Raw genomic sequence first — 23,966 nt, 5'->3', positions numbered from 1 at the left:
AGCTCGTACTGTTTCTGTAGATACGTTTTCGACATACTGTCATGAATCATACGTGATCCTTTTTCATCAAAAAGAGAAAAGAAAAGCCTCCGAGAAAAAGACACACGCAGTAAGAGGTTTGCATTGTCGTGTACCTCGGCCTGAACAAACGAACAAATCACTAGAATGAGCGTAAGAATCCCCTCGCCGAACAGTGCCACGATTGTCATCAACAGAGACCACCGTGTTTCAAGTTTCTGTTTCTCGCGCTCCAAATGCAACACGTAGAAGAAAAATTGTAGAGTTCCAGTAACCCGCTGCCACCGCGACCCTGCAGCACAACCCGCCCCGTGAACGCTTTATACTTGGCAAGATTCGCTCTCTCTAAATCGAGGTGTTGAGCTCTCTGTGGGGGAGGCGTTGTTTGGCTGCGTATGTGCCTGCGAACATGCACGCAAAATACTAGTTCCTATTTTATTCTTAACATATTTTTTATAATTTAGCTTATTCATAATATTGTCAGCATTAAACATTACGAGTGACACCTAACATTAAAGGGGGATGTAACACACACACACACACACACACACACACACACACACACACACACACACACACACACACACACACACACACACACACACTCTTCGCACCAGCACAACACCCGCGCCACCTAAACTCGAGACGTTGCATGCACATATTTTTTGGGTGGCTGGTGTCGAGTGTCCCGAGGCGGTCCCTCTCTTCATCCCCCCTTGAGTCATTTCCTGCTACAAGACGTTCCATGTGACGCTTCATCTTGTATGCCTGCGCTGGGTGTACAGGGAAAGAGGATGATGGGGCGATGATATAAATCCCCAAGGTCATGGACTAGGTATCAGTACTACTTTTTTCATTCTTTCATCTTCTATCAAGCGTCCCAAGTCCCCAAACGCACGACTATTACCCGTTACTCTCATCACGTTCATTCCGATTTTAAAGAAAAAAGGTTCTAATATATTCAAAGTACGAGTTGCGCCGCAATAGTGAGTGGCAAGAGACTTACACACTGGATCTCCACTTCGTAAAAATGTAAACACCGTATGGCGAAAGGCACCCATCCCTGAGAACTATCAAGAACCTGTAAAACTGGGTTATAAGAGAAAAATCTGAAATAAAAGTGGGTCTCGATAAGACAAGTTTTTATAAGTGTCATGATATCGACTGTAGATTAATCTATTTCGGTTTATTTTTTTTAAGCTGTTCGCTGCCCTGGTTATCGTATGATGTTTCTCGAGGGTTCGAACTCATGACGTCCATGTGCCTTCTCCCCCGAGTATCTGGCGGCATGAACCAACACCTGTCTCAGCCCCGGCCGGAGGGGGCTGTAAACCATCCTCTGCTCCCTCTTCTTCCTCTCCCCCCCCCCCCCTTCTCTCTTTCTCTCTCTCTCTCTCTCTCTCTCTCTCTCTCTCTCTCTCTCTCTCTCTCTCTCTCTCTCTCTCTCTCTCTCTCTCTCTCTCTCTCTCTCTCTCTCTCTCTCACACACACACACACACACACACACACACACACACATACACACACCTGCGGGCAGCGCTGCCCTAATTTTAACGTGACGCTGTGTAGATGAATCACCAAAGAAACACGGTGGAAGGTTTTAAATTGTAGAAGTCACGGCAGACAGATAACCAGGGGGAGTGGTGGAATTAGAAGACATGCCAGAGCAGGATGGGGTGCACTGATATCAGAGGTGGAAGACGTTGGGGAAGGTTTTTTTTTTCCTTTATTGGATTAGTCATGGCTGAATACATGCTTATGGCGATGATAATGATGATGATGATGATGATGATGATGTGTTGTGTGATGGGCGAGAGAGAGAGGTGATGGGGGTCGTTGATGAAGAAAAGGAAACACTTAATTAAAGGGGCCACGCCAATCAACTTAGACATTAAACTAAAGGATAACGAGGGGAAAGATGTGTTTGTAAAAAGATAATCTAAATGGGACGTGTTGCATAAGTTTGTTTCCTTTTTTGACTCCCGCATCCCGTCAGTCTACATGAGCCGCGCCGGGACAATAGGCGAGGAGGAGGAAGAAGGAGAAAATACGTCTTTCAAAAGCGTGTCGGTCGGTCGTGGGCGGCGAGGGTGTGATGGGCGTGACGTGTCTTGAACATCGTAGCTTGCCGCACGGTTTTCTGACCCCTTAAAAGGTCACAGCCTCTCCCCTTTCTTCCTCCCGCGCCTCACCTCTCAAATCTTCCCTGTTCACCTGTTCCCCATTTTCTCATCACTCGTCTTTTCCTTTAAACTTCTTACGTTCCTTCATCCTCTTACCCTTCTATTTGTTTTTGTCCCGCTCTTCTCTCCTCCGTCCACCTGTCCTCCATTTCCGCACTTCTCGTCTGTTCTTCTGAACTCCTCACCTGTCTTCCATCCTCTTGTTCTTAAGTAACGTCGCTCCCTCTAAGTTCTTTGAGCTACAAACCAACTGAAATCGAGAAATAACGGTCTGCCTATTCATGCGAGGCGATGCAGTACAGGCATTGTCAGGAGCTTCTTCTCAAATCGAGTCATCCTCCATTGGAGCAATCTTCCTGCAGAAGTAGTCAAGTGCAAAAACCATCAGCTCTTAAATATCGAATCGACCGTTACTTCTTTGCGACAGGCACTGAAGTGATTGTCGAGTAAATTGTATGACTACAGCGCACAACCTCATAATGAGCCAACAGGCTTCCTGTGGCCCATATTTCCATGTTCCCATGTTTCCCTTTCTACCAGTTCTTCTCCTTTCCTCTTTCTTTTTCCACCTGTCCTTCTCCCTTTTCACATTACTTGTGTTTTTCCTCTTACCTTTTCTCCCTCCACCCCGATTTCCTTCTTCCTTTTCTCTTTCCATAGGGTTTTCTTTTTCTTTCCACCATCCGCTCATCCTTCTTCCCGCTCATCTCTTATCTAACCTTTCTCCATCCTTTTGTCCTCTTTCTTCCTCCCGCTTATCACCTCTCATCCCCTGTCCTCTCTCCATCCGCTTGTCCTTCCATCTTTCCTTCTCGGTGGGCAGAGGAGGCGGGACAAGAATGCTACTGAGGAAAGAGCCGTGACATGTCTCCTTAAGTTTTTTCTTTGCCTCGGCAGCTGATACGAGTACACCGTGCATGGTTCTAGAGGTCGTATTGTCGGTTCAAATATTATAAAGCCAGACTAAGATGACGTGCTTCCCTGTTTCCTCCGTTTACCTACTACTCACCTGGTAATATATATTGGAGGATTACAAGACCGTAGATATTTTTTTTATATATATTTTGGAGTGCATTTAGGTGAAGTACATATTTTAATCTTTTTAATCCGCAAGTTCGACGAATTATAGAAATACTTTCCTGTTTCTCACCTGCTGCGCTTGAGGTCGCCCGCACACCTGTTTCGAGGGGCAGGAAGGAGCGGCAGGGCTTCCTCCGTGTTTACCCAACCCCCAAGACACCTGTATCCTGGCTCCACTGGTTCCTCCTGAGTGCTCGCCCTCCAGCACACCCACGCCACGCCCACACCTTCACCCACACCTGCACAGAGTCACTTACGCGCAGAATATTTATAGAGGCAAAAAGACTAATACACACGCACACAGTTACAAACACACAACAAAAAATAACAATAATAAAAGATAAATAGATAAATAAGCAGCAAACCACGTTCGTCAACCGCCAATAATTGAAAAAAAAAAAACATAACAAAACCGCATGACAGTCTTTCCAACGCTTGATGGCATGAACGGCGGGGAAGAGGAAGGAAGGGCGAATGGGCAAGGTGAAAGGGAAGGGGAGGGACGGGAGTGTTGGTTATTTGGGGTGCAGAAGGAGGAGGGAGCGGAAGGGAAAGAGAACGAGGTGGAGGTTGACGCGGAGGAAAGGGGGTGTTGGCTATCTGGGGTATATCCGGCTGATCCGTCTGAAGAACAAGTGTAGGTCGTCTCGGTAATGTCTTGCTTCCGGTGGGTTCGGTGCGCAGGTCCAGGGTCCTCCCCGGCAGGTGTCTGAGGTGAGGGTTGGGTTGCCTGACTGACTCGCGCAAGACCTCCAGCCGCAGCCACTGGAGCGTCGCGGGGTCGTGGTGGTCATGAATAACTCGGCTTAATGTATCCTGCGAGGCGGAGGGGATTGCTATCTTGTCGGCGCCATCACACTGTCGCCATTGGTCTCCGCCGTGGTGTCGAGTCTTTGTATCGTTAACTCTCCATCTTGATTTAGCTGAGGCGCCACGCTGTCATGCACATTAGTCATGGTCGCGTAAAGACACAGTGATACGTTTTGTATCGCATTTTCTTTCCCCGTGTCAGGCAACTACGCGTCATGCAGGTGTCCATCGGTGGCCTTGGACCCATCGTGATTGTAATTCCTGTTTCGTTGTCTGGTTTTCTCTCAGGAAGGCTCAGGGAGATGTTGGGCCTTGCGGCGTGCTGCAGTGGTTAAACTCGTGTATGGAATGTTACACGATGATTAACGTCTGGCGGGGTGTTGACGGCGGAGAAAGTTGGGTTTCGAGGGTTTGTAAGCGCTATTAGACGGTACCCAGCAGGTAGTCCTTCCTTGTGCCCTCCGGCAGTGGCCAGGGCAGCCGGTGCGTGCCCCGAGGGGAAGGACGCGCCGCCGGAAGTGGAGAAGGACAAGGATGGAGGGGGACGGTGAAAGGGGAATCGAGGAAGGAGGGTTACAGATTAACGAGGGCGGAGGAAAGACGGAGTAAAGGAAGCCGGACCGACACCCTTTGTTTGCCAGGATGACGCTCGCACGTGTTCTGGGTGTAACCTGCCGGCGCCCCGCCCAGGCTCGGGATCAGAACCTTTCCGAGTGACGAAGTGTACTACGGCGTGATCTCACACTCCTCCGCATTTATCGTTGCACTCTTCCGTCTTTATCGTTGCACTTTAGGGGTCACTCACTTTTTTTTTCCACCGAGGCGCCTCAGCCAACTAGGGGAAGCGCCGCGTCCCACAGCACACAGCCCTGTTCTCCAGGATGTGAGGTTGTGTAAATGCCTTCTTCTGGCGCCGTAGTATACCTGAACAATTCGCAGGACCATAAAACAATAATATGCGACTTTTATGTGGTACAATCGGAGTCGGGAGATGTCATAAAAGAAAAAAACTACAAAGTAGTGTGTGTGTGTGTGTGTGTGTGTGTGTGTGTGTGTGTGTGTGTGTGTGTGTGTGTGTTACTCGCGAGCGAACGCGTTGATAATTATTTCCAATGAGGTGAAAGAGGAAACACCAGGCACGTGGGGAGGGCTGTTGATGACGATGATGAGAGGAAGTCCCTCGAGCCATCAACTGCCTCGTGTAATCGTCGCACGAAAAGGAAGGAAACTGAACGTGGCGGGAAGTTGTTTTGCGGTGGGACGGAGAATCTGCGGGCGTGTAGCCTTGACTCCCCGCCCACGTGATTCAGGGGTGATTTGATCGCTGGCCCGCGGTGTGCTTGAGGGGCGTGGAGGGTGGGGTAGGGAGCTTTTCCGTGTTGAACGTATGAGTTTTCTTTTCCACTATCATTGTTTACTTTAATTATATTTTGGCTGTAGCATCATCTGGTACATTATTAGCCCGCTGCATAATCCTTAATTCTCGTCCAGGTACTGTATTTTGATCTAGTAAAAGAAAAAGTGACAGGAGAAACATATTCCCACTTTAGTATTATTTACACCGGGAGAACATCAAATCATATCACTTTACGTGCAAGGCGCCCCATACAAAATTTTCCGTTCTTAGTACGGAGACAACGTTTGCCGTTATTGACATTCAGGTTGGGGGAGCATGTCTAGAAAAGTCTGATAATATAGACATCCTAACAATGAATAGTTCAAATATTATGATAAATGTGTGTGTGTGTGTGTGTGTGTGTGTGTGTGTGTGTGTGTGTGTGTGTGTGTGTGTGTGTGTGTGTGTGTGTGTGTGTGTGTGTGAGAGAGAGAGAGAGAGAGAGAGAGAGAGAGAGAGAGAGAGAGAGAGAGAGAGAGAGAGAGAGAGAGAGAGAAACAAGCATGGATGGCAGACACGTTACGACCTTGTGGACTGGATGGAGACCACAGAGGGCCTCGGGCGGCCTGCTGGGGCTCCTCATTTCCCCGCAGGACGCTTGGCTGCCTCTCGCTCCCCGTCATTTAGGTCCCTTTTCGGCCTGGCAATGATGCCCCAGAAAAAAAATAATGAAGCCCGGAGTAGACGTAATTGGTGCACTTCACGACTCTGTGATAAGCGACGTCTGGAGACCCTCCGTGTATACCTCAGGCTGCTTGGTGTGTTCAGCAACAACGGAAATCTATGCATGAAACGCTGCTGAACAGACGGATCGGATGAAGCAGCATGGTGGGGTAGTACCAGGAAGATGCGTCACCACAACAGTTACTTGGCATTACAAATAGACGCCGGGGTAGCGAAGACGGAAGGGAAGGATGCCCACACGCTCCGGGGAAGATCCTCCGGCTGTGACAGGAGCGGCCGTCAGTAAATGATCGCCACCTGCTGAAGGAAATGGGAAGATAACTATGGAAAATTGGGGTCAACCTGGGAGCAGCCCACTTAGTTCCTAAAGAGGACATTAAACTAAGGCGAGGCAGAGCTTGTGGTTTGTAAAGGAGCACGAACGTGAGGCTGACTGAGGTGTGCTGGCGCGGCGAAGATGCTGATGATGCTTGAAACCCGCCTGCACCACGACAATGCTCTCTTGATGAGGCGGATGCAGCAGCAACAATCACGCGTCAATACAGCACAAACGTGATATAATTAACCGCAAGCAGCATTTGGGCATGTTCACCAATTTGTTCGCACTGTTCCAGACAGCGTGCATATCAAGGGGAAAAAACTGCATGGAAAATTGGCGTAAGGAATGAAAACGAACAACTGTGAAAGAAAATATTTAACATTATACTGACAACGGATATTTTTGTCCTTAAGCTCAAAATTACAGTAGTGGTTTGTACAGCGTGAGCCACCGCAACCTTTCCAGAGTCAACACGATGTTCACCGAGACCGCAACACCATGGCTTACAATCGAACCCTCGGTGCCTAAGACTTGTTATTCCTCAGCGAAGGTCCCGAGTATTCTAAGATGCAAATCGGCGGCAGCACACAACGAACGCTAACGGCCTCGGCAAGTAATACCTAATTCCCAATGAGATCCAAAAGGACAACCTCTGAACCCATGCATGACCAGCGCAAGAAAGAGTAGCTTTGATCCTGCTGCTTGAATAACGACAACAGCAGCAACGTATACTGCTACTACGGCTGTTATATCTACACTGGCCCTGCGTCCCGGGGTTCATATACACCACAGGCTCGAGGACCAATGAGACCGTCGCCACACGCAGTTATGCATGCTCTCAACTTTACCTCTGCCATTTTTCCTCCTCCTCCTCCTCCTCCTCCTCCTTCTCCTTCTCCTCCTCCTTCTCCTCCTACTACTACAACTACAACTACAACTACAACAACTACTACTACTACTACTACTACTACTACTACTACTACTACTACTACTACTACTACTAATAATAATAATAATAATAATAATAATAATAATAATAATAATAATAATAATGATAATAATAATAGCAGAAGCAACGGCGGCGGCAACTATTATACAAAAGAAAACACTAAATACACACTCACCTTCAGTCACCTTCAGAAAATTAACCTCGAGATGATGCGACCGGAACTGTTTCTTCATCTTTTTCTTCTTCTTCCTCTTCTTTTCTTGTCATTCCTTTCAGCGACATGAATTTGCATATATCCCCGGCGGCGAGAGTGTCAGTAACCAACCCAGTCCCCCAGAGCCCCGGACGCGGAGAGCTGGACGAGTTGGCGGGTTCGCGGAAGCTCGGCGATAATTGGCCAGGAGCACGAGGCGGCCCACCACGTTCGCATGATGACGCTAATGGCAAACCGATCGCCGTAATTACCCGCGTCTTTATAGCGTAATTGTAGGCCGCGGAAGACGTGTAATGACTGCTCTTGAGGTGAGAATGAGAGTGGAGGGAAGCTGTCTAGGAGGAGTGAGTGGGGGCAGTAAAGAGGAGAGAGGAGGAGGAGGAGGGCAAGGAAGGAGAAGGGAGCAGAAAGAGGATAGCAGTAACAATGGTTTAAAGTGTGGGTCAGTAGGAGCCTTGCTTGTTTTGCCCGTCTTGTGGAATGTAGGAAGTATTCTTATGACTTTTTTTACCATAAAGAAAATAGGCCAAGTGAGAAACATCTACAATAAAGAAAGATATAACAAAAAAAGCCACACCACGATACTCCCAGAACGAATGAAGATCACGGCAAAAAAAAATATATAAATAAATAAAACAATCAAATGTAGTTATATAATTATGATAATGATATATATGAAGATGAGTCAGTCGGCAAGGGAAGAAAGTAGGTGTGTGTATGTGTGTGTTTGTGTATGTTTGGCAGGGCAGCTTAATATGGCAATGAGCCGTTTTCAAAAGAGACGGAGGAGAGGAAGTGAGGATGTAGGCGTGTCGCGGAGGGCGGGAACGTGACCTCCAGAGACGCTGAGAACACGGACGGTAACCTCGGCGGGGGCGGCGGTGGAAGAGGAGGAGGAAGAGGAAGAGGAAGATGAGAGAGAGAGAGAGAGAGAGAGAGAGAGAGATGACTATAGGAATTTGGAGCAGGATGGAAGGAGGAAAAGAGAAGAAGAGAAAGATGATGAGGAAGATTAATGATGAAAAGATGAGAGATAATTGTAGAAATTCTGAGAAAAAGCGAAGGAGAAAAAGAGAGAGAAAGGGGAAGATGATGATGAATTAAGAGATGCGAGAGATGGCAAGTAGGAAGAAGAGCAGGAACGAAGGAGGAAAATAGGAAGGAAAATGATGAGAGAGAGAGAGAGAGAGAGAGAGAAGAGTATGAAGATTGAAAACAAGTTTGGAAGCGAAGAGAAGCCAAGTATAGCCCGAACTGTTATCTTCTGTTCCACTTGATCGTGTATATTTAATGTTGTCAAAAGTTGTCGCTGCCCTAAATGAAACTTTCTTCTTCCCACAAAACCTGACGGCGTGAGAGTCTTTATTCCGGACCCCTCCATCTCTATTGCTTACTCACGCGGAGGTCCTTCCTTCTGTCTCTTTTTCTGTGGTTCTCTCTCTCTCTCTCTCTCTCTCTCTCTCTCTCTTTTTTTTCTTCTTCTTCCTCTCTTTCCTTCTCTCTCTCCTTCTTTCTTTCATTCTTTCAATCTTTCATTCATCTATTCACTCATTCATTCTCTTTCATTCACTATTTTTTTAATTTAATTGTTTTTCCTATCTTTCTACCTTTCTTTTTATCTTTCTTTCTTTCTTTCTCTCCTTCCTCTCTTCATTTATTCATTCATTCATTCATTTATTTATCCTTTCATTCATTCATTCATTCATACATTATTTCATTTATTCATTCATTCATTTATTCATTCATTCATTCATTCATTCATTATTTTATTGTTTCTTTCCTTCTCTCTCATTTTTCCAGTTTCTTTCTCTCTTTCTTTCTATCTTACTCTCTCTCTCTCCCACATACAGCTCCAGAGGTCGTGATTCTCGCCTCAGCCACTCGAGTCTCTGCACTGCTAAGAACGTTATTGATTCTCCCTCGCACGTCCTTGACCTTCGTGGGATCCTTAGCGTCATGAACCGGGACCTCGCTCACCGTTGGCTAATTAGATAACGTTTCTTTCTCCCCCCGCAAACTCACGTGGTTCGCACACTTATTTTATTTAGTCGTCTTAATGTTTTACGCGGTTTTATATTTATGTTAGGGTCGAAGGAGTGTGGTGTTCTCCTTCTGTTTGATGTGGTGGTGTGTGTGGTTGTATGGTTGACTTCACTCCCTCCTTCCTTCAAATCTTTCTCTCTTCCTACCTTCCTTTTTTTTTCTTCCATTCTTCCTTTCTTTCTTTCCTTCAATCATCAAGTTATTCCTCCTGTCCCACCTTCCTTCTTTTCTTTCTTTTCTTCCATCCTTCCTTCCTTATTTTCTTCGTTTTTTTCCTATCTTTCTTCCTTCCTTATTTCCTTTCCTTCCTACCTTCCTTCCTTCTTTCTTTCATTGATTCCTTTCGTTTCTCCTTCCTTCCTTCCTTCCTTATTTTTTTTTCCTATCTTTCTTCCTTCCTTCTTTCCTTTCCTTCCTACCTTCCTTCCTTCTTTCTTTCATTCATTCCTTTCGTTTCTCCTTCCTTCCTTCCTTCCTTCCTCTCCTTCTTACCTTCCTTCCTTCCCTTCTTCCTTCTTTCTCTCATTCATTCCTTTCGTCTCACCTTCCTTCCTTCCTTCCTTCCTTCCTTCCTTCTTTCCTTCTCCTTTTCTGTCTTTCCTTTCTCCCTTCTCCTTTTCGTAGGTGTTGTAGATGGCATTGCTGTCAACTCCCTCATTCACCTTGACGCCCACGACGGTAAATGTTGTTGTTGTTGTTGTTGTTGTTGTTGTTGTTGTTGTTGTTGTTGTTGTTGTTGTTGTTGTTGTTGTTGTTGTTGACAGTTAAGGTGTTAAACTTTAACTGCTTACGAGATGTTTTGTTATTGTCTAGCGATTCAGGTTTAGATCCAAATGTTTACGAGTACAGCCATCCAGTCTAACATCATGCCAATCCTTGTTTGACTTTATAACAAACAAACAGTCTTTTTGTCTATTCATATGTCCGCACCGTATGTCAGCGATTCAAAGGTAATACAATAATTAATCAGTCATTGGATTAGTTAGTTATTGATATATTTATAGGTATCTGTTTGTATCCGGTCTATCTTTCTAGTTCTACAATAGTTCTGTGTTTTTGCTTTTTGTTTTTGTGTTTATTTTTCCGTCACTTTGTTTGTCTTGCGTACTCATTCTGTCTAAAAATGAGCCAGTTTGTCTCTAGTCGGTGTGTGTGTGTGTGTGTGTGTGTGTGTGTGTGTGTGTGTGTGTGTGCGTGTGCGTGTGCGCGCCCGTATAAAGTAAGCAGTCTGTTCCAGCAAAAAAGTAAATACCTTTCTTGAGTGAAAATATAATGGTTACTTCTGGAGCCTCACGTACACCGCCTGCTCATTGTGTTTCTTTTGTTACGAAGCTACACAATGAGCGCTACACTGCTAACTGGCGACGCGAGCCGGTAATCTTGGACCCCCGTGACGGTACTGGAAAGTGACACGCGTGGGCGGAATTCGGGTTCGTATTGTCAGATGCTCCCACCCCTCATACCAACTATTTCCAAAGGCCAAAAAGGAGGTTAATCGAGTTGTAATGAGTGTTCTTTAAGGTTCACGGTACAGAAGAAGGCTCAGACTACCACCAGGGTCATAAAAGTACCCCTGGAAATGCCCTAAACTCCCACGAAAGACAAGTAAATTATGTGTCCTTGGGCGCAGAAATGTTTAAAGATACGGCCCTCGAACTCCTACTTCCCAGGGGGTCGTGCTCAGCGTTGCCAGATTATCGTATTCACCACATTGTATTTATCATTTTTAAGCCGTAAACTCTCGTACCTACACAAATAACCAAAGAATATTAAAGTTGGCGTTAAAACTGTTATTTATTGATGTTTGTTTGTTTGTTTTTGCTATAGATATCAGTCAGAAACTACGAAAATGCAATACGGTGTACGATAATTTGGCAACGCTGGTCGTGCTGCGAGTGTCCGGGGAAAGCTGGGCGAAAATATGACGTGAATCCCACCTGACGAGCTTTACCTGAAATGTCCTCTTTCCCGCGGCTCTTATTTCTGTATCCTTAATGTTCTCCATGACCTCAATAATCGCTCTCTTTGGTCTTCCTTTTTACTCCGTTTTAATCTTGAAATTGACGGAGTTCTATCATTAATCAGTCCCATTATATACTTGTTCCCTCCTCTTTATCTCTCATAACTGTAACCTCAATAAATACGACCCATGTTGTTAATTCTCCATTTCTTTTTTTCCTTTTTTTTTTATTTTTTTTTTTAGCCCTCACTAATGGGTAAATCTTTTGTTTCACCCCTCATGCCAAGCAGCGGGGAAAGGGGCTGTTTTTCTTCCCACCCTCTCCTTGGCACCGTTATTGTGGGAGACATGGGTGGAGCCTCTTACTTCTTTCGTGCGTTTTTCGTCCCCTCAGTTCCTTCTATCCACCACCACTAGACAGTTTCCTTCCCACTCCGTTCAGCACTCCTCCGGCCCGAAACTCTGAGAAGGGGTTACACACCTAGCAAGCGAGAAATGACAGTAATAATGGGAAAATAATAATCGTAAATAATGCATCCTTCCCGCCGGGTGATGGGCGTGGAGATGCTTGCAGCTGAGGCGTCGGAAATAATTGGCGAGGGTGGACAAAGCCTCCGCTCATTACTTGGCCATTAATAACGTGTCTGGCGGCGACGCTCGAGACGCAGGTGTGTTGTGCGTGTGATCTGTCGAGGAAGGGCGGCGCCGCAAGGGGACCTACTGACCTTTTGTGCCTTCCTCGCTGTTACTGTGTTCCTTGTCTGGGTTTAGAGAGAGAGAAGTCCATGGTTGGGTGTGACGTAATGCTCTGTGCTCTGTGATTGTGTTCAGTTTCCGTGTTCTGCCGCGAGATGTTGTTTGGTGATGCACGGCGAAGGAGGACGGAGGCGTGGTGGTGCGGGAATATTGAAAAATTGCTCTAGGCTTGAGATTAAGGCTGTATAGCAATTTAGAAGAAGAATTTTCATATCAATACCTTCCTTAGCCATTAATTGGCATGTTTTGTTTAGTGATATATACTGTTATTTTCCTTGATGCGGCTTCTTGAGATGTTTTGTTTGTTCCCGTTTTATAATGTCTCCTTGGGCAGCCTCAGGTTAGTTTCAGCTCAGTCTTTACGTCTGCGAGACAAAGGTTGTAGCACGTCGGATATATATTTTCCTTATTTCTTTTATGAATGAAACTGATTAATTGTAAAAGAGATTCAGTATTTCCAATATTTCGCTACTAACATTGAAAAGTCTGCTATGCAGTGGCATTCAGAAGCATCATGTATTTATATTATTGTATTAGTTTTATGTTTCATGTCTTCCAATGAAAGAAGAAAACTAAAAGGGAATAAGCAGAGTAAAAAAATACATATATAATAGCGTGCCATCAAAACCATTTTCTATTATCATAACTCCACAGTCAGTTTTCTATGATCAAGGGGGAAACTATAATATACTCAAACTGTTCAGTGTATAGTCTAGTGTCGTCGTTTTCGATTCAGCTTCTCCATTGAGGGACCATGGGCCTTTGCCTGGCGACGGCCCGTGACGAGGGTGCGGGATACGTTGGAAAAATTAATCTAGTCTCTGAGGGGGTGGTTGCCAATAGACCGGCGACATCAGTATGCTCCGCCAGAGCCTGTCTGTTGACGAGTTTCTAGCTTGTCACTGTTATATGCACTGCGCATTAAACCATACTTATATATAGGCAGTGCCACCATCGGTCACCTAGAGAACACACACACACACACACACACACACACACACACACATACACACACAGCAAACTGAATCACAGTTTTGTAGTTCGTGACAAATTCTTATTTTAACGAAGAGAAAAAAGTAATGAAAATCAGAGACACGCCAGTTATCGTCGACAGACCGACTCGGTCGGCTAGATTTCGATCGCCGATAGAGTCGGTCTGTCGGCATTCTGCTACGGGCCGCCAATGGGCTTAGCCCGTGCTCCCCCGCGCAGGGAGGGAGCATTTTTGCACTCTTAACGGGCCGTCCTAGGACAAGGGCCCGTTTCCCCTAGTGATACTAGGGGATAAATCTTTGAGGAGGAGGAGGAGTAATGAAAATACTTCCCAGGGTGCGAGTCAAGCTTATCCAATTCTTTATCTACATACATTTGTCAGTCCCAGTGTCTTTGTTGGCCACGCCGCCGTCCACCAAGACATGACATAATTCTTCTTCTCCGCACACAATAGTTTTAACGGTGTCGACCCACAATAAAACTGTGCATGCCTCTCGTGCCCCCAGACTTGTGCACCAGGATGATATTCAGGAAGGACTCCGAGTCCTTATTTCCGTTTTCAAGCATTATTATGTGATGTCAATACTCTAACTGGTGTGATTCTATCTTTTTTTACATTTTCCCTTTTTCAATTTAATGTAAAAAAAAAATATATATATATATATATATATATATATATAGAGAGAGAGAGAGAGAGAGAGAGAGAGAGTTAAAGTATCTTGTGGAAAATGGTTTTCCTTTACTTTGATTTTTGTTATGAAATATTATGTTGTTGATGCTGATGCTGAGTGTTCGTGTGAGGCGGCTGCCATGTGCGTGTCAAGTGTTGAGCGGGACGGGACAGCCTCGCGTGTTTTGTCAGATAACCTTCACGAGGCGTCGAGGGAACAAAGTCCTATTGATTTCTTGAGTGGATCGGTTTGTTGGTGATTTTAATTGGCCAATTTTAGCGGATTAAACTGATGACCCGTTTACCTTTTGTACCTTAATTGATTTTATGGTTTGATTTCCTTTATATCATGGATGATGCATCGTAACTGATTCGTATCTTCTGTTTTTGCAGGCGGAGACCACGTAGGTGTGTATGTCAAGGCCGGCATGAGGGTGTTGGCGGTCACTCTGGGCCGGCCGTCACGGCCTCGGCATGATGACCACATCCACCACATCACCAGGAAGGAGGAGGCCAGGGGCCTCATCGATGATCAGTGTTCCAGGAAGAACGAAGACAGAGGTGTGGGGGAACAAAAAAGCAATGGAAAAGGCACCGTCTTAAGGTACAACCAAGATCTCTCTGGTCGAAGTGAAGATAAGATGGTGTCCGAGTCGAGCAAGAAGCTGATATGTGCTGACCAAAATGAGGCCAAGTCCGCGAGGGTGATCAGGGTGCCGCGAGAGACGATGAGCGCCCACCGGAGTAAGCTCGTCAGGAACTCGTCCATTAACAAGTGGAGGGCAAAGTTCAGGCGGCAGCCCCTGACCTCTGAGACCGCAACAGAAACGGACACGGAACAATTACTTGATGAGACGGAGGAAAATGTCAAGGCACCTTCTAAACCAGAGCGTGGAGTCCGTGACGCTCGCTCACCCGAGGAGAAAACAAGAGGCCACAACCCGACGTCGTCTTTAAACGGCGACTGTAACGGCAACAAGAGAAACAAGTGTAGCAACTCTCTCTATATGGCGAAGAATAAAAACAATGCAGTATTATCAAACGATAAAACCGGCATCGGTGCCAGGCAGGAGACAGTGGGGCGGGAGTCGAGTGGTGTGAGCAGCAAGACTCCACAGGAGTGGTCCAGTGTGTCTCCTCCGAGGTGTGTTACGCCCCACCGCGTGCAGCTCAGAGGAGAGTTTATTCCCTGGGTGGGCCCCATTAGCCAAAGAGACAGCGACAGTCCCAGGTACTTACCCATGAATGGAGGACACACTTCCTCGGCCCTGAACACCCCCCAGTTGTCGGGCCGCAGCTCCGCCTCGTGCCACAGAGCGTCTTCAGCAGCAAGGCCCCCCCGGGCAGTACCACAGGAACATATGAGCTCCTGGCCTCGCCCCTCCAGGGCCAGCACAGCCAATACTGAGGAGGGCCTGTACAAGGCCCCGTCAGAGCTGTGTCCCAGGGCCGTGTGTCCGCCCAGTCCAGCGAGCCCCTCGCCCCCCAGGGCCAAACAGCCAGCAGATACTGAGAGAGCTGTACAAGGCCCCGTCCTCAGTGCTGTCCCAGGGCCGTGTGTCCGCCCAGTCCAGCGAGTGACCTTGTCCGGTCGAACGCAGCCTCCGGTTCTAACTCTCATTTTGGTACATTCCCACGCAGAAGACTCTCCCAGAAAGGTAAGTATGCAATCTCTTCACATTGTTTCAATTAACTTTAATTACTTATAATGATGCTTGTGACACATAACCCGCTTTGGTGATATTGGGTGTTGGTTTTGAATTACTATAATCACTAAGATGGTGGTGTTCATTTCTGAATACGATTGTGGAGCACCGCGCGGCGCAGGTCACAGCCGCTCGTGTTCATTGTTGTCAGCATGCGCCGCCGCTTCCTCCTGCCCGGACGAGGGAACGAGCCGCGGCGCCTGCTTCCGTGCGGGTTGTTTGTTTGTTTTCTTACACACACACACACACACACACACACACACACACACACACACACACACACACACACACAGTACACACACATTGTGTGTGTGTGTGTGTGTGTGTGTGTGTGTGTGTGTGTGTTTTGAGCGCCGGGTGGACAGGGAGCGTTCCTAACATTCTGGACATTTTCCTGGTCATGTGTCGTGCCTTTGGAGTGGATCGGGCGTTGTCAGAATATTATTTTCATATATTTTCTTTTATACAATTGTTTGGCATTCAGGACTGTCAGACCCAATGGTTCCAAAGCTTTCTTGTTCTTCGTTTGTTTGTTTTTTACTCAACATTCAATATTCTTTTGGCTTTCCTGTGGATAACGATCGCTTGTTGTTAGCTTATTCTCGTCAGCCGCTGTTTGCAGGGGACGAATGAAGTCCGCCTCTACTGGAACAAGTAACCTGCTGTTGCATCGGTGATTACAATTTGAGGAATATTTAGCAAAGAATTGGCGTATCCAGACCCCAACTGGCCTCCCAGATTTGAGTGTCAGGTTGTGGCGTCGGCTGCTTGTACATGACCTAACATGGACCTCGACTCGGCGCGGTATAATTTAGGGTCTTCAGAATACAACAAGGAGCGACGTCAGCTCATTATGCAAACACATGTGGAAATGGTGTATTCCTTCACGGGCCTCAGGTATGTGAGATCGTGGACAGATGAGTGAGGTCCTGGAGCCGAGTTGAGCGACGTCCTGAAGGATGACTGAATTTAATATGTTGAATTATCTGAGTGTCGAATGTATTACTTAAGCACTGTCAGGAGGAACCGCCCCGCTGATTGAATCGTACTGTAGGAAATTTTGACATATGCCATCAAATAGTAAGGAGCGACTGTTTCTGTGTCTAATTTTTCGAACTAAAGCAATTGTTTAAATATGAGTTGGTTAATTATTTTCGCCTTTATGTATAGCTGTCAAATTTTGTACCAAATTTGCGGCAAGGAACAGTCGCTGACGGTTTTGATGAGCTAATAGCGGTGCTTCCTGTGGGCAAGTATTCCTTTACCGGCTGCGTCATTCTGGCAGCCTAAAGCGGTAGGTTATAAACGTCAGTTTTTTCTTCCCTGCTCTAATTTATGTAGTGACGCTTAACATTATTTATGAGGAGTTTGTCAAGGCTTGTAATTTTCTTATGATCTTCACGAGAGTGCAGGGCTGCTGCTTCATCCTCATTGTAGCGTCTGGAGCCGCGTCCTGCCGCCCCACGGCTGCCGCTCCCCGGCCAGGAGACGTATGTGTGTGACATTGCGGCGGCGTGTGTGGCTCAGGCTCAGTTGTCTCACCCGGCAACACGGCGGAGGAGCCATGGTGTCCTACCTGTAAAGTGCTTACCGGCAACTCTCATTATTAAGTGCTTCATGTCCACTCCACAACACGTCCAGCCAGTAACTCGGGGCCCGGGCCATCACTCCCTCCCCCCCACGGTACCGCTTCCCATGCAACAGTCCGTTTCATAATGCTTTACACGCCATACGCTTCTTCCTCCCCATCCCAACGTGGCCTCGAACGAGTGAGGAGTCTGAAACATCGCCCTGGAGTTTAGGTTACGGCTCTCCTGTAGGTCGAAAGGGTTCGGAGGGTCGGAGAAAAAGGAGGGAGCAGGTTAGGAAGGAGGTTTTTAGGCGGCGGTGGCGTTTCTTTGTGGCCGGTGAGTGGCGCAGCGCCGGGTGGGAGGTGCCGCGGGTATCAGCGTCTCGGGGGAGCCAGCAAGAGTCGGCTTTAATGGGCTGCCTCGGATATACGGCCGCCTCAGCCTCGTAAGTCCGGGGCTGATCGGTCCACTTGTGCCTTGATCCGCCCGAAGTCCCGCCCAACCCACCACCAAGAGTCCTGATTCCTGTATATTTATAATTATAATAACCTGACAGGCTTATTTTGAAAACACACACACACACACACACACACACACACACACACACACACACACACACACACACACACACACACACACACACACACACACACACACACACACACCATTCAGTTGGAGTATAGGAGCAAAACACGCACGTAAAAACGCACGTTACAGGCTGCTTTTTCGCTTTACCTTATTTTGGATTATAATTTGCTGTATGATATTGAGTTATTTGTATAAATGATGGTGGAATAAGTGATCCATATTCTTTCATATTGTTTGATTTTGCTTATAAAACGTCAGCAGTCATCGTTTTAGGTTTATCTAAAAGGTATGTGAAACATCCTTAGAGCTCTTCCTTCTTGTTTTGAAATGGGATCAATAATTTCCGTAGAGTCGTCAGTCAGATTACATTGTCCAACGGCAAGCCACCTGCGCATTTTACCTGAGGCTCTGCTGACAACCTGAACACCTGGGTGCTGTCTTCAGACATATTCATCGCCTGTCACTTATGAAAACTTTCTCAGAACACAAACATATCTAATTAATTGACATCAGCTTATCAATTGCCGTTCGAGAGCGCCTGTTCGTTTGTTTCACAGCTGTCTCCTGTAGACATAAACCCGGTCTGTGTTCTTATCTCCCAATATCTGTCTGCCGTCAGGAGACAAGGCCTCCACCTGAGGACAGGTTCACTCTTCTGTCCCCATAGATTAGCAAGGTGCTACTTGTCATCGTCTCTACCATTTGACAGATTAATGGTTTCCTCATACCCCTGAAATTGATTTGGTTTGAAGTTAATAATAGAGAGCACGCAAACACACAGAGAAACATTCACTTAGATGAATGTTGCGTAAGAGCGCACGAATGTATTTCATCACACAGAAACCATCCATCAGAAAAGACTATACTCAACGGAGAGAAAGGGGAGATTCGCCTTACAACTAAATATTAATGTGTTACAGGAAAGACATCTCGCCTTTCTTAGTGTTGGTAGCAAGTAAATGAAGTCACAGATATTCAGTTTATTAGCCTAGCAGGACACACACTGATTTGGTGGCTGGAGTGCGCATGCCGGTGAGCTGCGTTGAGGTGGAGGATCAGCATGTTGGTGTGGCGGTGATGAACAGAAAGCGTTCGTTGGTGCGCCATCCTGTTGGGAAGAAAGAAGTGACGCGAGACCTTGGCCATCAATAGGAGGAGACGCTGAGGGGTTTGCACACACACACACACACACCGACGGTGGCTAGTAGAAGCGTGCAGGCGTCCGAATTTAGCCTGTGGGCATGGAACCTGGCCGATGCAAAACACACACACACACACACACACACACACACACACACACACACAACAGTAGTCAAAAGGGGTGCCAAAGCAGCGACGAGGCTCGGAGGAATTTGAAGAGACCTGACCTAATGAAAGAAGTGCAGTGAGTAATGAGTGGAGGGGAGAGGCGGGTCAGATGGGCGGGCGGGAGGAGGGAGTGAGGCAGCCGTCTGTGTCCTGGGGCGGGTCCTGGTGGCTGGCTGGCTGGCTGACCAGCTAGGGCACCTCCTACCCTTGCCCCACACACACACACACACACACACACACACACACACACACACACACACACACACACACACACACACTACAGTGGAGTTCAGGGCGCTTGGAATAGTTTCGATTCAGCCGCCTCTGCACGACGATCAATCTCACGGTGGCCTCTGACGGAGGGGCAGACGTCGCAGTCAGTGAGAAATTGTCCCGATGCTCCCTCGACCCGGCCGGCGGAGCGAACACAGATTAGCCCGCCGTCAGGTCATCCTTCACCACAGCGCCTCACAAATTAAGGACTGATGGGATATTCTCGGGTTATTAAACCAATACAAGCGATACAGAATACACAGGGCGAGTTAATTCACCAGATGACTTGCATGGTAGCTCGCGTGTTGGTGTTGGTGATTGGTGGTAGCGGAGGAGGAGGAGGAGGAGAAGGAAGAGCAAGAGGAGGAGGACTGGAGGATAGGAGGAGGAGCAGTAGGAGCAAGACCAGGAGGAGGAAGAAGAGGAGGAGGTGGAGGAGAAAGAAGAGGAGAAGGAGGAAGAGGAGGATACCTTAACCACGGTGGCAGGAATGGGTGGGAGGCCCTGAGGGTGGGACGCATACTGGGGAAGAAGGGAACGCGGGGATGTCTTGTCTGAGGTGTGGGGTCGGGGAGGGGAGGAGGGCGGCCGTGTGGAGTGGGTGGCCTGGCGGGGAGGAGAGGGTATTAAGGCAAAGGTAAGGGGTAGGTATAGGGGCAGTGTATGGGCTGGAGCTGGCGGTGGAGTTAAGAAGAGATAAATAAGGAGGAGGGACAGGTATGAGAGGGAAGGAGGGTGGGAGGGAGGGAGGGACCGGAGAGGAAGAGAGACGGGAAGGGAGGCTGTAAAGAGTAGACAGGAGGATTAGAGGAATGCTTGAGGATGTCGTTAAGTTTTTACATAAATGAATAAGAAAAAACAAGAGATGAAGACATTAAACGCGTAAAATAAAGGAATCCAACTCGAACCAAAAACAAGAGGAGACTAAGCACAGTAAGAACACCGATGAAGGTCAAGGAGAAAAAAAGGGGAGGAGGTGGATCGCTGCTGGCCAAAAGTATAGCACTACCAGGAATCCGAAGGTGAATCATGGAATGCGGAGCGGAAATCGAATCAAGAGAGAAGAGAATTGGGAGTCCGAAACTGGTGATAAGAGATGGAGATATTAAGCGCGATCACACCTTGCAGCTTCATAATTAGGGGAAAGGAACAAAAAAGGAAAGTACGAAGCGGAGAGCAACGGCTAAAGGGCACTATAAAATTAGCATATTAGGGTGAGCAATGGGCTGCCGATGGGGGTAGGAAGGCAAGGGGGGAGGGGGGGGAGGGAAGAAGAGGAAAGGGTAGGGAGGAAAAGGGGGGTGGGTTGGGGTTGTGAGGTAAGAAGGGGTACATAAAGTTAGGGTACACGTGGGGCCAGTCACACTGAAGGGATGTGGGGGAATGGCTGAGAGGAGGAACGAGGAATGAAGGGAGGGTGAGGATGACGAAGAAGTGAAAGGGAGACGGCGAGGAAAGAATGAAGGGATACGGAGGAAGAGTAAACTTGAGGAATGACGAGACGGTAAGGACGAAGGAATGAAAGGGAGACGGCGAGGAAAGAATGAAGGAAACGAAGGAAGGTTGGGGATGAAGAAGTGAGAGGAGACGACGAGGGAGGAATGAAGGGATTCAGATAACCTATAAACTGAAGGAACGAAGGATGGATGGAGGTCAAGGATAAAGGAGTAGAGAGAGACAATGAGGCAAAAACAAGGACAAGATAGCGATGTACAGAAAGAAAATGGTAATGAGAAAGAATGGGAGTAGCCAGTTCGGTGAATGAATGGTGGACTCTCCTAGCTGCTGCCATGTAGGGGAAGCATTGGAGTAATTGGTCTCCCTGTTGCTATCTCGAGGCAGAAGGTCCGACAGGTCTCCCAGGTTGTGAAAGGAATAAATGGTATATGGATGTGAAAAGAGAATGAGGAAGGGAGAAAAAGAGAGAGAGAGAATGAAAACTTTAGTAGAGAGCGAGAAAAGGAGAATATAATAAAAAAAGAGGGAATGAAATTGAAGAGTAGAGAAAAACAAGAAGGAATAACAGAAACAGACCTAGGGGGAAGAGGAGAAGTAACAAAGAGGAGAAAAAAGGAAGAAAAAACGAATGAAAAGGAGGAGGCGGAGAGGAAGAGAAGAAGGAGGAGGAGAAAGAAGATACGGTAGTAAAAGAGGGAGTTGAAGAAGAGGATGACGAAGAGGAGGAGAAGTAACAAAGAGGAGACAGAGGAAGAGAAACAAAATGAAAAGGAGGAGGCGGAGAGCAAGAGGAGGAGGAGAAAGAAGATGAGGAAGTAAAAGAGGGAGTTGAAGAAGAGGATGACGAGGACCAGTGATGGGGTAAAGAGGATGAATTACGATAAGGCGCAGCGTAAGGGTGAGGCAAGGATGCTGCTAATGTCCGCTTCCCTCCCTCCCTCTCTCCCTCTCTTTACCTTTCCCTCCCTCCCTCCCTCCCAAGTACCGCTCCGGCATCAGATTACGCTCATTCTCCCCTTAATTGCCGCCATGACCAACTGACGCCTTATCTCGCACCCTACCCATACTTCGAACCCCGGAATTGCACCCGTGTCCCCGCTCCACCTGTGTCCCCGCTTTGCGTATCCCCGCTTCACCTGTGTCCCCGCTTCTGGTGTATCCTTCACCTGTCTGGGGGTTAGATTAAGGCATGGTGGATGGACCGGTGAATAGGAGGAACGTTGGAGGTCGATAGAGGCCTGCTGGGTGCAAAAAATAATAGGGGAGGGTTTGCAGAAGTTCTAGTCTATGAGGTTACGGTTGTTGGTTGGACTGATGGAAAGACCGGTGCTTCGTCGATGACTTTGTGGATAGGAATCGTTGGTTGATGGACTGGTGGATAGATGAAGGCTTAGTGAATAAATGGGTGAATAGAATAGAGGTTTAGTGAATAGACACTTAGATAGGGGTAGGTATGTTGAGGGAGTATTTTTTTTACGGTAAAGAAAGCAGTCCAACGGCAAAATTAAAAACAAAAGCCCGCTAAGCGCTGCTCCTGTTAAAGTACATAGACATGAGTGGCCTAAAAAGAGGGTCGATTTCGGATGGAGAGGTGTCTTGAACTCCCCTTTTGAAAGAGGAAATATAGACGAAGGAATGCTGTTTCAGAGTTTACCTGTAAAAGGGATGAAAGAATGAAAATGCTGATTAACTCTTGCATAAGAGATTTGGACAACAGTAGTAGCAGCGACGGTAGCAGAAGCAGCACCAACAGTAATCACCGATAATTATCCCTTACGGCAGCTTAAAGACTTAATGAACGTGAGAGAATAGAAAACGTGGACCATAGATCGTGCACCCCTCTCGTGTCAGGGCTCAGGCGGGACGGTAAAAATGGCCACGGATCGTTAGCGAGGAGCTGGCCGAGCGGTCCAACACCAGCCGCGGAGGGAGGCAGATGAGATGTCTACTTTCTTTTTTGAGGTAATCACAGGGTAGTCTGACTCTCGAGTCTGCACATCCATGGTACGTTTCTTTTGCGGTACAGGTGCTGTATTACAACTCGGACTTCTTTTTCCAGTTTGCTCTGGGGTGTTTTAAGTGTTATGATGTTTTCTTTGACAGCTTTGGTTAGTAGCACATGTATAAAGCATTGAGCCAGTGTCATTCATAAGAGCATATTGTAAGAAGTGGCAGGATTAAGAAATGTGAGCATTTCATATACTATATGTAAGTAAAAATAATTTATTAAAAAATTAAAAAGCATTTGCAATTTAAGAGAAAAAATATTGCAGTGCTACGCAGGGCGTTAGTGCTTCTGGCTCCACTGCCGTGAAAGGACTAGCTCACAAGCTTGGCCTCTCCAGTTTGTGCTTGACGGCTGCAGCGTGGAGCACCAGCGTGGCAGGCCGCGGCCCTCTACCTCTACGATTAAACAGTTGTTGGTCCGTCTGGGACGTGTCGAGTTCACCCTCGATGAAGGGTTCCAGCAGCGTTGTCATTGAGGCGGCGGAAAGGTGGCATCTCAGGCAGCCATTGTTACAGGGACTAATGAATGATTGTCTGCACTTTGATATATATCCCCCCTGAAAATGGCTGCATGCAGCTTCTAATCCTACATTATTAACTCAAAACGCAAATCAGTGCATTAATCAGGAACGAAGAAGGTAGGTTGTCGCGGCGTGCACCTCCTCGTCTGTTCTCGTTGGGCTAGGCAGACTGCCCCCCCCCCCCCCCCAGCCCCCATAACCCCAACGCTCCTGGCACTGGCAACTATTTATTGGCGCGGGAAATGTAGCATATCATTGGCTAATGTGTGCTGTCCGTGCCGAGGACTCCCAGGCTACAATCATGATGTCTCATTTGTTGCTGAATTCCTCGAAACTATTTTGCATTTTAAATCGCGATAGAGAACGATCAGACGCTTGCCACATCTGCTGGTTCAGGAGGAGACGAACGCGGAGCAGCGGGAGGCAGGCAGCGGGGGGCAGGAGCCAGGGAGCAGTACC

At 47.2% G+C, this 23,966-nt stretch overlaps 1 protein-coding gene across 1 annotated transcript in view; it reads left to right on the top strand.

The window, feature by feature from the left end:
• Positions 1-23,966, top strand: part of LOC126998721 (uncharacterized) — a 40,487-nt gene that overhangs the window by 9,250 nt on the left and 7,271 nt on the right. Inside the window, exons 2-3 of the mRNA XM_050860710.1 lie at positions 14,469-15,630; positions 15,717-15,733. Of these exons, the coding sequence (XP_050716667.1) occupies positions 14,504-15,630; positions 15,717-15,733 (1,144 nt within the window). The 5' untranslated portion in view covers positions 14,469-14,503. The remainder of the gene's footprint in view (positions 1-14,468; positions 15,631-15,716; positions 15,734-23,966) is intronic.

The sequence above is a fragment of the Eriocheir sinensis genome, chromosome 15, assembly GCF_024679095.1.
Source record: "Eriocheir sinensis breed Jianghai 21 chromosome 15, ASM2467909v1, whole genome shotgun sequence".
In the NCBI taxonomy this organism is placed as follows: Eukaryota; Metazoa; Arthropoda; class Malacostraca; order Decapoda; family Varunidae; genus Eriocheir; species Eriocheir sinensis.
The sequence above is the reverse complement of the archived record's forward strand: the minus strand, read 5'-3'. Positions and strand labels throughout refer to the sequence as shown.